Source organism: Poeciliopsis prolifica, unplaced genomic scaffold (assembly GCF_027474105.1).
Source record: "Poeciliopsis prolifica strain line A6 unplaced genomic scaffold, Auburn_PproV2 SCAFFOLD001, whole genome shotgun sequence".
Taxonomy (NCBI): domain Eukaryota; kingdom Metazoa; phylum Chordata; class Actinopteri; order Cyprinodontiformes; family Poeciliidae; genus Poeciliopsis; species Poeciliopsis prolifica.
Window position 1 is genome coordinate 24412834 of NW_026562376.1, and position 13160 is coordinate 24425993.

General features: G+C 40.1%; 1 protein-coding gene across 1 annotated transcript in view; it reads right to left on the bottom strand.

Moving 5' to 3' along the window:
• Positions 1 to 13160, bottom strand: part of LOC129358182 (copine-8-like) — an 82534-nt gene that overhangs the window by 7499 nt on the left and 61875 nt on the right. Inside the window, exons 15-20 of the mRNA XM_055027062.1 lie at positions 12016 to 12197; positions 6891 to 7018; positions 4366 to 4468; positions 2656 to 2713; positions 918 to 991; positions 324 to 521 (exon numbers count right to left, since the gene is read on the bottom strand). Coding sequence (XP_054883037.1) covers positions 324 to 521; positions 918 to 991; positions 2656 to 2713; positions 4366 to 4468; positions 6891 to 7018; positions 12016 to 12197 — 743 coding nt within the window. The remainder of the gene's footprint in view (positions 1 to 323; positions 522 to 917; positions 992 to 2655; positions 2714 to 4365; positions 4469 to 6890; positions 7019 to 12015; positions 12198 to 13160) is intronic.

Consider the following 13160-nt stretch of genomic DNA (forward strand, 5'->3'; position numbering starts at 1 on the left):
CCGGACGTCCTGTTCCTTCTCCTCTTCGTTGGATTTTCTCTGGTTGGAAACCCATCAATTTCCAACCGCCACGACCTTCAAAAGTACCCGAGCACAAAGTCCTGTCGCTGAAATCATGGAAGCATCCCCAAGTCAGGGCTACACGCTGCAGCCAAACATTCCTGATAGTGCAACGTGAGACAGCGGGTGAAGTTCACCGTGTGCTCACAGGCTTCCAGTGAAGACTATAGCGAGAAAAGGAAGCTCAAAGAGAAGATTCCGGTAAAAGCTGGCCAAGCCGATGGGGAGGGTCGGGGGGCCTCGGCCCTTCAGATCCGGCTTACCCGTCTGGTGTGGAGCGGGTGGACGGCCGGGGGCGGACACGGAGTGTAAGGTGGCGGCTGGGGGCCGGGTTTGATCCCTCGGGTCCTCATGTAGGAGAGAAACTGGTCGGGGATTTCGGCGAGCACTTCTTTAGCCAGACGAGCCATGCTCAGGATGTGGTTTCCTCGCCGGTCGATGTAGTCTCTGAAAGGAACAAACTAACGAGGAAAAGAAGCGAAAAAATGAGATATGAAAGGTGGAAATTAAGTGGGCAAAAGGCAGAACACAGAGTCAACCACCACGATCTGTTCCATTATAGCTACACTAGGTAACTTTTATGAAAAATATGTTTCTTACCTATTTGTCAAAACAGTCACCATGTCGTGACAATATGATATGAGATAGTGCCACACAGAAAATGAGTGACAGCGCAAAGACCCGCCTCCTGGCTCTGATTGGTTGTTTCTAGTTGGCATTGGGAAAAGGAAGAGGAGCTGTCTCACGACATGGTGACCGTTTCAGTAAATATGTAAGAATTTTTCATTTTTTTCATAAAAGTCACACTGCTACTTTAATCTCAAATTTCACATTTCCTAGTCGGGAATACTCTATACCTGAACGATGTCCCTCTCTGCATATCGTCCCTGCGATGAGATCCTCTCTTCGTCCCCATCCAGCTCAATCATTTCTGCGAAGGAAGCGACATCACTTCCTTACTGTCAGCCAGGAGAATAAAAACACAAGCTGGCTTGTCTGAAGTCTCATCCTTCAATGAATTAACTCTGATTTGAGGATGACCTGGTTGAGATGCCAACCAACCAGTCGGTAACGTTCTTTGCGTACTTTGACAAGGTCTCTTTTGGAGCCAGATGATGCAGTTAGGTTGACGGTACAATATTTCGTTAGCCACCGTGAAGTCATTTGCATATTAGCGGCCCACATATCCTAGGAGACTACGCCAAATGTGGAGCGATGCGGAGAATCTGCACGGCTGAGCGTGATGCCACTGGGATGTCACCTACCTATAAGTGTGGGCTTATGGGAAACGTGACGGAATATGTTTGCAACGGCACTGCAGGGACATTAAACAGCCAGACACAGCAGATTCAGACGTGTGATCATTTCTGTGGAGCGCATTGCTCAGCCTCAATGAGCTTGTTTTCACAGAGGACTGGTCTGGTGTTCGTAAACAATACAGGAGACGATGTGAGGCGAATAAAAATCATTTGCTTTTTCTGAAAGAGAAATGAGATTTTTGTTTTTAACCTTCTGTTTTATGTCTTTACTGCTTTGCAAAAGCTTGAATTTTTTTCATATTTTGTTACGTTCCAAATTCAAATTTGAATGCATTTAGTCGGATGATGGAACCATGAACTCTGTTCTTTAGCAAGAAATCCTAAAGGAGGTTGTCTGGCCATTCGTTTGTTACTTTAAACCAGTGATTCTTAACCTTTTTCGAGGTGCCAAGCCCACCAGTTTATATGCGCATTCACTGAACCCTTATAAAATATGATTTCTTTTCCAAATTCAAGACATAGGTATATGCTTTTTTTTTTTTTTTTTTTTTTTCACAAAATGAGCATTTTCAGTTGATAATGCATGCACTTTAATGTATGTATTAGTGTATGTATGTTTAGTTTTTCAAAACAATTACATTTTTTGCTGTTTGCCTGTTGAAAATGTTGAGTTTCTGAAGGGACCTGCTTTATTCTTTTAATGTACAGAACATGCAATTTTTCTTTGAAGGAAATTTGCTTTTGTCTGTTTGCCTGTTGAAAAATGATTTCACTTGAAATTACTGACAGATCCATAAGAAAATATGGCTTTATTCATTTAATTATTAAGTAATATACACGGTGTTAGGTCTTGGTTCAACAGGCTATGTCCAATCATTTCAACATGTTTTAATAAACGTAGAACCAGTCCGGCCCTCGGCGTGTAGCAAATTTGGTTTTTTGGCCCTCTGTGTTTTTGACTTTGACATCCCTGATGTACTCCATCTTAAGTCCAGAGCATACTAGCTTTTTTTTGTAGCAGGAACGCAGTCGATCTGCGTTCCTGCCCTGATCTACGGTCGCAAGCTCTGGGTGGTGACTGAAATAACGAGATCACGGATAAAAGCAGTTGAACATTTCCTCTGCAGGGTGTCTCAAATTATAAACATGTAAGAAGACTTGAAAACTAACATTCACATGTGCCGATTGAGCTTTAGCTCTATTGCAAAGAACAATGGGCAAAAATCCAAAAGACTAACTTCAACAAAAGGTGATTCCTAAAACTATTGGCTGAGTATGGCTAAACCAATATTACTGTGTTCCAATTTGTCACATACACACACCTCAAGCTACTTACCATCAAATTCTGCCGGTCCAACTCCAACTATTATAATCGACATTGGCAGAGACGCGGCCTGCAAAAAGGTGAAACAAATAGAGGGACATTAAAGGCAGCAACACTCAATGAAATCTCCATTGGCAAAGTTAAACTCCGCACGCTGTCACCCAAATTACCAAAAGCACGGTGAAGAAACGGTTCATGCAAAGGGAGCCCTAAGTAAAATGTCATCACTATTGTTAAGACATCCGCGGCGTGTTTTGTGAAGCCTCTCGCAGAGCCAATTTCTAATTTCATGCGTCTACGAACTTGTCTAAATCTCCCGAAGCTTATTGGTTTAGAAACGAGTCCAATTTACATCCACCTCTGCTCACCCGAACCCCAAGTCTCGGTTCAACTGCTGATCGGCGCCGCAATATTGTTTATTAAATCTCAGTCAAGTGGGACAACAAAGCGGGGTTTTAGCGCTGAGTGATGAATGGAGGTTTTGTAAGAGTTTCATAACTTCCTCCGGTTATTAGACTGAGGACTAAAACTGCCAGAGGAACGAGGGACGTAGGAAATAATCACTCTCACGCCTTACTTTATGCTCCACCAAGACGAGGGCGGGAGAGGCTTGGCGTAACTCGGCCGATTTAGGGCAGCAACTGGGGCAACTCGGTTTCCAACCGTTGGAGATCACCTGAAATCATTGCCTGCATTAACTCCGAGCAAACTCATTAGGGTTATTAAAGCTGAAAACACAGAGCAGGAAGGCGGGGGTGACTACGCCGCCGTCGCTCCACCATCACACCCCTAATTAGTGGAGATAAGAGTGCAAGTGTAGGACGCATGAGAAGACTTTTGCTTTTTATAGCCTCCCTTTCATAATAGGTGTTTGCTGGTTTATCAGGACCTTTGTTGGAGTCTTAATTATAGCGAAAACCTCCAGGGTTCCTCGCTAATTTTGCAGTGTATCAGCAGCATGATGGCGTGCACATGGACTGCTGCTGCCCACAATACTGTGAATCTCATTTATTGTGTCTTTATAATAGTTTGGGGGTTTTCATTATAGTTCACTTTTATCTTGTTGTGATTTTAGTTTTAATTGGTTTGCTAGTTTTTATTTGTTAAATAGTGCTTAGTTTGTATTTAGTTTCAGTTTCCATTAGTTCTCATAGTAGTTTTGGTTTATTCACACTTTGATATTTTTTGGTTTCTCCACCTGAAAATGAATCAAAGTATTGTATTGTGATTATTTATACATTGATTGGGTAATGAATACTGAATAAGGGGCTCGTTTTCTAAAATTATTCAGTTATTGTTGAACAATAACTGGAAACATCCTCAGCAAAAGACGTTTTCTCCCACTTTTTGCCATTTTACAGACGAGCTTAAAGCCACAATTTGCAGATAGCTGACGAAAACAGTCGTCTGTGTGGAGGGAAAATACGAAAATGACTTCACATAAGTTCTAAAGGCGAAGAAATAAATTCATAAACACTAAAAAGAAGGATATTATATCTAGAATTTCAATATATTCCCGTTTAATTCCCCTTTTTATTTATTTGCGGTCGCAAAAACCTTTCCTCAATTTTAGTTTTTGTTATTTTATCAGTTTTATTTCACTATAAGAACCTCGGCCTTTACGGGACGAAGAGATTTCTGCAGTAATGGAGGAAACAATCATTTTTCAAAAGCTTGTGCTTTTCTAATGAGGCTTCAAAGAGAATGAACGCAAATGCGTACATTGACAATGGACTCCTTGGTCTGCGCCATGTCAGTGATCACGCCGTCCGAAATGATGAGAAGGATGAAGTACTGCGATCCGTCCGTCACCGCCGATGCATACCTGCCGTTGAAATAGACAAGTAAACACAAAAACAAAGAAAAAGTTCAAAAGAGACGCAGCAACATAAAAACTTTCACTTCCATAAAACATTTTATCCAGACGTTTATGAGAGGAGATAAAACATGCGAGGTCTGCCTAATAGTTACCCCGCTGACAAGTTTCATTTGTTCCAAGGAAGAAGATTATGGGGAGCATCAATTTTATGGATGGGCAGATATTAACTTGCCACAGTAAGTGTTTAATAAGCCCTCCATCTCCAGCCTCCATCACCGGCTCACAATTATCTTATTACAGAAAACCTCATTTTAGGAAATTACCCCTCCGAGATTAGTGAAACTGTAGCTTTATTTTATTAAAGAAATATTGACCAATTAGACATCATGACAGCCAAACACAGACTTATGTAAAACATCAATTTATTTCGAAGTTTCCGTTTCTTGTTTTTTAAGCACAAATTCTAGTTCTTCACAGATGTTCCGACTAATAGCTGTTTGTAACTGTAATGTGAGCTACAACATCTTTCACGTCTGCTGTGTATCTGAAACAGTGACAATGCGATGCTGCAGAGGCAGCGCGGGCGTTTCAGCACCATAACAAATGTTCACGCTAAGTCATCAAATGAATAAAACATTTGTGAGCAGCACCACTTAAGATCAAAGAAGACACACAGCGCTGTACATTAAGGTCAGGTCCTTTATTTATTTATCTCCGCAACGAAACGGAGTGGCTCTTTTTTTGTTTTTTTCCTTTTTCCAGGACGCTGATGCTGAACGTCCGAGGTGACGGAGCGGACAGCGTTTTTTGCGAGTTTAACGACGCTCGGATACCGCAGAGGCACCGGCGCCTGAGGATTTGACGTGACATGATGTCTCTCGTTTGGCTGGCGTCTTCCTTGCTTTTAGTCAGAAAGCGGGCGCCGAACAATGCAGCTATTCTCAGGCCGAGTGGGCGGACGGAACGAGAGAGAGAGAAAGAGAGAGAGAGATGGGGGATCTGAAAGCCAATGATGAAAGGTGGGAAAAGTGCTTGTTACAGTCAGTCTCCAGGATCATGAGACGAGATCTGGCAGGAGGAGACGTCAGGTGGGAGTCGGGAGAAGCTGCCGCGCAAAACAGACTCAGAACTTTATTTTGTTCGCTTGGTATTTAGTCATGGTTAAAGAAAAGAAGAAGAAACAAACTTGTTTTCTCTCGATTGTAAAGTAAAAAAAAATTCCTCGCTTTTTGCTAAACACGTGAACAGTCGTGTGTGCATTAACAATCTACACTCTGTGACTCAGCACCTTGTAGCTTCGCCTTTAACAGCAATAATTTACAGGAGAGGTTATCTTTATGATTATGTCTGTCTATCACATTGTTGACTCACACTTCATTACGAGGTTGCAGACGTAGGCACAGGCCGTCAAGCAGGTTGACCTCTTAACTATGAAGGGGTCAATTCCAGAACCTCGGTTCTATTCCTTCATCCATTCTGTTCACAGGTGACGGAGTGAAAGTCACACTTCTATTAATCCACCAAGGCGCTACGGAGCTCATTTTTTTGCTTAGTGTTTTGCTAAAGTTGAAAATGTTTAGCGCTCTTAGCTTACCATAAATGAATCTAATGTGCAAATTGACTTGGCTGTTTTGTAAACTTTCAGGTGGATAAAGTTCAACATCTCTGCTGAAGTTCTGGGCACTGATGCTTTTATTCATGCTCTTATTTTGAAGTAGATGAAAAACATTTTACACAGCAGTTCTGTTTCCTCTCCCCACGTTACTCAAGCAAATGATGCTTATCCGCTACCCAAAATGCATTGGTCCGATGGAAGCAATGGCAGCAGTAAAGATACTGTAAGTTTCAGAGCACACAGGTTTTCCACTTTAGCTTAACAGATTACAAAAATATGACACTGTGGAGTTTGGTTTGACATTCTTTACGTTTGTTTAAATATAGAAACTGTTAAAACTGAATTAGTATTATGTCCTTAAGCGTAAAACCCAAACACTGACAGAATGCATACTTCGTTTTTCTTATGGCTGTATTCATCATTTAGGAAAGTGTTTCTGACAGACTCTCTCAGTATCTGCACGAGAGTACGTTATTTAGTTTTAAATATTTAAAAGACAGAAAAAGCAGATCCTTGCAAATGTTGCACCAGAAGCACGCAGGGAGCCACAAGCAGAGGATTAATCAGCTTTAGGTCCTTTTTTACCAGCATCCACTGGGATTCAGTTGATTGCTTGTCTATGAAGCTGGTGAGGTGAGGCATTTCCACTTCCTCAGAGGAAGGTTTTAACAGTTTCTCCTTTTTCCTCAAACGCCCCTCAGGGCAGCAAATTGCTCACCGCTCAACTAAAACCTAATTACCGTAGATGTCCACGCTTTAACAGTAGTTATTGATTTCTCCGCCTGAGCTAACTGCACATTTATTTTGACCTACCTGGCCACATGGTTGATAACAGGGGAGAAGTGGGTGGGGCCGTACAGACGCACACTCTTCAGGCTCTGGTAGTAGGCCTCCATCACGCCGTCAATGCCGCTGCAGTACGGGTTCTGAGGGTTACCGTTCTGAACACAAAGACGGAGGACAAAACGGACTTTCAAACCGGAGAACCGTCCAAGAAATTTTAGACAGCTTTTATACAGATTAATCAATAAAGGGGAGAAAATAAAGGAACATCCAGTTTAATTAGGGATATTTGTTTTAGATAATTGAACTGGAGTTGTTAAGTTTTTAAGTCAAATTAGAGTTAATCCTGAAATGCATGGCTTCAAAACTGACACCTTTGTGAAACAATCACTTCAGACATTTTTTACTAAAAGTTTTTTGTTGTTGTTTTTTCTTAAAACATCTTTTGAAAATAAATGGGTGGGTTTTTTATTATGACAAAATCAATTTTGGAAAACAACAACAAAAAAACTTTTAAAGTATTTAATAATTTGACAAAATATAGTTGGATTTATATACAAATCCATCTACATATCAACAAACCTCAAGAAAACTACATTTAACACTTTTTGTTTCAGTTCTGTTACATAATAATAATAACAATAATAATAAAAAAATCATATTTATTTTGTTATTGGCTGGTTAGGCCAATATTTTTCTCTTATAAATAATTTTATTGGTCTTCTGTGCTGTTTTATTTTCCACATTTATCTTTTCATTTGCTACAATTGATCAATCACTCAAATCGATTTGCAAAGGACTTTTCATAATTGGACACAGTGAAAAGCATAAATTCAAATGCTTATTGATGATTGTACCTTCATTGTGCCATTCATTCCTCCATTATTTCCCAAGTTCTAATCAGATGTTGACAAAATACAGCAGGCTCACAGTTCACCACTTCCCTGTGCAATCACTTCATCAACATCTTGTTTTATACCAGTGACATATTCCACTCCGCTCCGGTCTTCAAATGGGTGTGTGCCTTTTGAGATCTTACAAACACAAATTACACTGAATCACCCCGCAAGCACAGATCAGTCTATACAGTATTAAAGCATGATCGTTTTACAATAGAATAAGTAGCAGACTATTAAACTCATAGTGAGTCATGGAATTAAATGAGCGTTTGTAACACCGCAGTTACAAACGCTGAGCAGCAGAACAACTAGACATGCTGGCAACGACACACTCAGACTCTTTTTTTCTTTTTTCAATAGATTGGCTCTATAAACTCCATGGGCTTCAAGGTACAATCGTCAACATATATTTCATGGTTGGGTATATTCAAATCCAACCATTAAATCTGCGGTCTGTAACTTTTATGAAAAATAGTTTTTTTTCCATATTTGTTAAAAGTGTCACCACAGTATAAGATGAGACAGATAATCTGTGAAAAAAATTGATCTCTTTCACCTGGTTCCTGAGCCTCTGTCACTGTCTGAAGAAAAAAAGGTCCAAAACAAACCATTCAGAAGGAAAAAATAATTAGAATTATTAGCTTTTGTGACAGGCTATGAACCAGCTGTGGGGGTGAACACAAGAGTGATTGACACCGCTAAGACCCTCCCCCTGCCCTGTATTTTACACCACTATGAAGGCAGAGGAGCTAATATTTTTCAAAGGTTATCTGCCTTACATTGTCACATGATAAAGTTAACAAATATGTAAAAAATACATATGTATATTTTTAATAAAAGTTACAGTCTACAGCTCCAACTGAATATGATATATTAAAAAGACAAAAAAATATCACCTTTACCACGTTCTGGTGTTCACATAAACCAAACAAAGTTTTCCACATTGCTGTGTGTACTGTTGTGTGACAAATGAAAACATCTTATGAGCATTGATGTAACAAAAATTTGTGGTGAAATAATTCTAGAAGAATTCGTCAAAAAATAGGTTAGGCTGCTGTCAGTTGCAGCAGCTCCAAGCATTTAGCATGCTGAGCTGAGTGACTCATCACTGTAGAAATAGCGTCTGCGTAGTGCAGCATGAGTTTGAGTAATCTTATTACTGATTTACCCCCAGTTGGGTAGCACTTACATAAATTAGAATAAAGGTCACAGTATCAAATTATGTTAGAACAATAGTTTCTGCTAATATTCAGAGAAAAACAATAAAACATTTCTCCAAACTGGAAAAGGGCTTGGAATGACAAACTGTCTCAAATGCTTCATGCCACATTGTAGAATGACAGGATTACATTGCAGGGCTCTTAACCCACCACAGGGATGGATGATAAGCAGCATTCCTGTTTGAATTCAATGTTCCATACAAGTTCAAGATCAAAGAGTTTTAAGTACTTAAGAATCTATAATTTGGCTTTTGTTAAAAAGGGCTGCCACTCTGGCATCATTATGATGAAGAATTTTTTTGAGGAATGGAAGGACAGCGATGTGGACACGTCTTTAAAAGCTTCCTCGTCTGTTGGCATCAATGTACATTTTCTAGAAGTTAGATTTTTGTGCCAGTGAATGTGTTTTTCACTCGCTCGAAGGAAAGTTTCAAAGAAGAAACAACAGTAAGTAACTAAAAATAGCAGGAAGCCGTGTTTAACTTTGCTCGGTTACCCATAAATACAACTGCACATGGAATCCTTTGCTTTGTAAATGGAGCTTGTATAATTGTGCCACATTCAGCGGCCGCCCATTCCCACTACTACTGCTCTACAGTTGCAAGTGGAGTCCTTAATGCTAAGAATAATGCATGTGCGACTCGACTGGAGGTTCAGTGCCGTGGGGGAAGCTGCTACCCAACGCAGAGCAGCTGTACTGGCTGAAAACGCCTCTGGAAAAACATCTGGACGAGAAAATCGACCAAGACGGCTGTGTGGAGCTGGGGAGGAGTCAGGTTAACTTTTCTTTTGGAAAACGGGATGGATGGATGAGCTATGAAAAGTTAGACAAAGTGAAGGACTCTTTTCCATCTTTTTGGACTTAGAATGGCAATAAAGTCAAACGTAGCTAAATGACTGACTCAAATGTTCTGGTGAATGTGAAACAATGTGTTCACAACCAAACGCTAATCAGCACTATGTAATCACTTACATAGCCACAAATACCCACCATGGATATTTTGTACCGCTAAATTAAGAGCTTTGTGACCCTATGAAACAAAATAGATGAGATAAGTGCAAAAAATATGTTTAAAAAATATTTGTATTTGTAAAGAATACAAATATTCTTTACAAATATTTTTTACAAGTAAAAAGTGAAAAACATCAGGCAAAAAAAGTCAAATGTCATTCCTTTGCTTGTGCGCGAGATTCAACATTCAACCTTCCCTCCCTTTCAGCTGGTCGGTCAATTTCATGCCAATCTCAAACTTGACGGTCAAACTGTGCCGTCATAGAAACGGTGCTAAGAAAGACTCTGTGAACTCGCAGCAGGATGCGGTGGTTCGTTTAGAGACCATCAACAAATTCCAGTCGGTCAAACACAACTATGCAGCCTGACTTACAAATACAAAACGTTTATAACTGGAATTTGTGCTCGTGCATATTTTCCACCAACTGCCAAGACAACACTCCCTTTAATAAGGTTAAATGTTTGTCTAAAAGTAGCTATAACTCTCCTTTAAAACAATCCTTCCACAACAAAAATATCTTCAGTTTGCGAGTTGTTTTCTTTTCACGGTTGAATTGCAGCTGATATCAGTGGATGCAGCAATAAAATCTCATCCGTTATATATTTTAGTTGTTTTATTCAAACACAGAGGGATTGTTTTCTCCCAAACAAACACTGACAATAAATGCTTTTGGGTGCATATTATTTCAAAGTGAGAATTTGAGGATTTGTCAAATATAAAATCCTACCCATAATGACTCCTTGCTTCACTTTAGGTCCATTAGCAGCAATATGTTCAGTCGATTTAGACTGCTAGAGCTTAAGGCAAATGAAAACCCAGAATCAAGTTTCTCACATAATGTAAAAACAAACAAACAGAAATGTATTGTTTATGGCCGTATTATCCGTATTATGATCTACATAATCACAAAGAAGGCTGCTGTTCAGCAGACAGTCACAATGAAATCCTCCAAATGCAGCATATGCCACAAAAGGTCAATGATGTAGAAATGTGCAGAACCCATTGATGGATGAGAGAACAGAAAAAGTGTGCTAGAAAAAAATTACACGACAACGGGAACGGGGGGGAAACGCGTCCTTAACAGGATTGCAAACAAGGACCAACTCAAGCGTTGGAGGGAGATTCACAGAACGGGGACACAGAGATGTTTACGTGACATGGACTCCAACTGCAACACTCTTCATGTCATGAGCTCAAAACCGTCTCACCTGGGTTAAATAAGGACTGGAGTCTGAAGGAAGTGACCTTCACCATGAGATATCACACTGAATCAACTACGCATGCAAATATTAAATGCATAATATGTGAGCATATTATGTGAGCAATTTGAACATATAATTAGGTAAATATGTTACTGGAAAGAATTATCAACAAAATCTAAACACCAACTTCAAAGTAAAAAAAAAAAGGCAAACATGAAAAAATTACAATGAAAATAAGTAGATTCTTTTTTGCGACTCACTTCTTTAATCCTAATTAAAGTGTCCAATTTTTTAACAATCTTTTATCCATGATTTGTCCATGATTCACTGAAGATGTTAGCGTGTAGACCGGTGGAGACAGGAAGTGGTTACAAGAATTATAAAAATAAGAGGCTCTCTATGTGCTCACATCCTGACCACCATTTGTGTTCCCAACCATTTCACCAAAGAGACTCTTTAACCTGTCTTTGCTGTCGCTGTTACTGATGTATAAAAAAACCCTCCAATAAATAAACAAACAGCTCTTAGCCTGGTGGGAGCGCAAGTAAACCCTGGTGGCCCGCCAGGCTCATAAAACACACCCTGAAAAACCGCAAAGAAGCCAAAACACTGAGTTCCTTTAAATCAAAACTAAAAACACACCTATTTTAAGTTGCCTTTGATTAGTAGTAAATGGAACACTGATCAACAGATTTTGATTTTGATAACTAAAGGCACTTTGAGCTGCGCAATGCAAAAAAACCTGAACTTGAATCCAGTTCACATGGTTGGGTGATCGCCAGTGTGTGGCCTGATGTGTGTCGTGTAAAACTGTTCCTCACCAGGGGGAACTCGTGGGAGACACGTCCGTCTGGTGGGAGCTTGGCACCAAAGCCCAGCGCAGGAAACAACTTGTCGCTGTCGTAATCCTGGATGATCTCCCCGATGGCGCGCAGGGCCATGGCGTAGTCATTCAGCTGGTACGGGCTCATGTAATGGAGCGAGGTGGGCTGGGATGGGTTGCCTGCGCCCCAAACACAGCAACACAACAAAACACAGGTCAGCAACATACTGTCATTATGTTTCCTTCCCCTGTGTTTGATTCATATTACATCATGCAGTGCAGATTTAGATTTAAGAACATTTTTTACACTCCCAGCAGAATTGGAGGCAAGACAGATTCAGATGCTGAATGATGTATTTTGTGCGCTGGCGAATTTGTGAAACCTGTGGTAAAATTGCAGATAGAATGGAGCGGCTAATAAATAACAGACGGTACAATTGTTGAGATAAATGAGCATGCCACGGAGTGCAACATATGGAAAATAAGGAGAACTTTGCAGTGATTGTTAGACCTTTTCAATCTTCCATGCTTAGGAGTCGTGTCACCAACAGAATACAGTCAGAGTGTGATTGGTTTTCATGAGACTTAACAACTGACCGAAATAGTTCAAAATAAAAAAGACGAATGTAATTCAGGGGGTTCCAGCATAAGTCCTGGAGATCTACTGTCCCGCAATAGGTTTGGTCGTAGAGTGTGTGGTGCTTTAAAACTGACCATTCATCACATCATTTGAAAAAATAACACTGTCCGCAGAGAATCAGTTTAAGAAAAGTGTTTATTCACCAGAATCTGCTGAATTACATCACTTAGTGATGCTTTAAACATGCCAAACTCATAAGGGCCAGTGTAACGTAAAGCTAAAATCTATGTCAGCCAATCATCATCCTACAAAACAACCACAGTGCTCTGTCGGGAATGAAATATGGTGCCAGGAAGTTTGTTGAGCTACTGTTAGAATATAAAGTTAATGAAACACAAGACAGAGTGGACTGGGAACTCTGTTAAGCAAGTATCTTCATGTTGGACTGCATTGTGCCTCTATTGGAAGAGGGAGCTGGTGGAAAACAGATGAACTCAAATTGTTCTTTCTCCTTTGCAATATATTGGAGCAGCTAGACTTATTAATTAAAAAAAAGAAGAAGA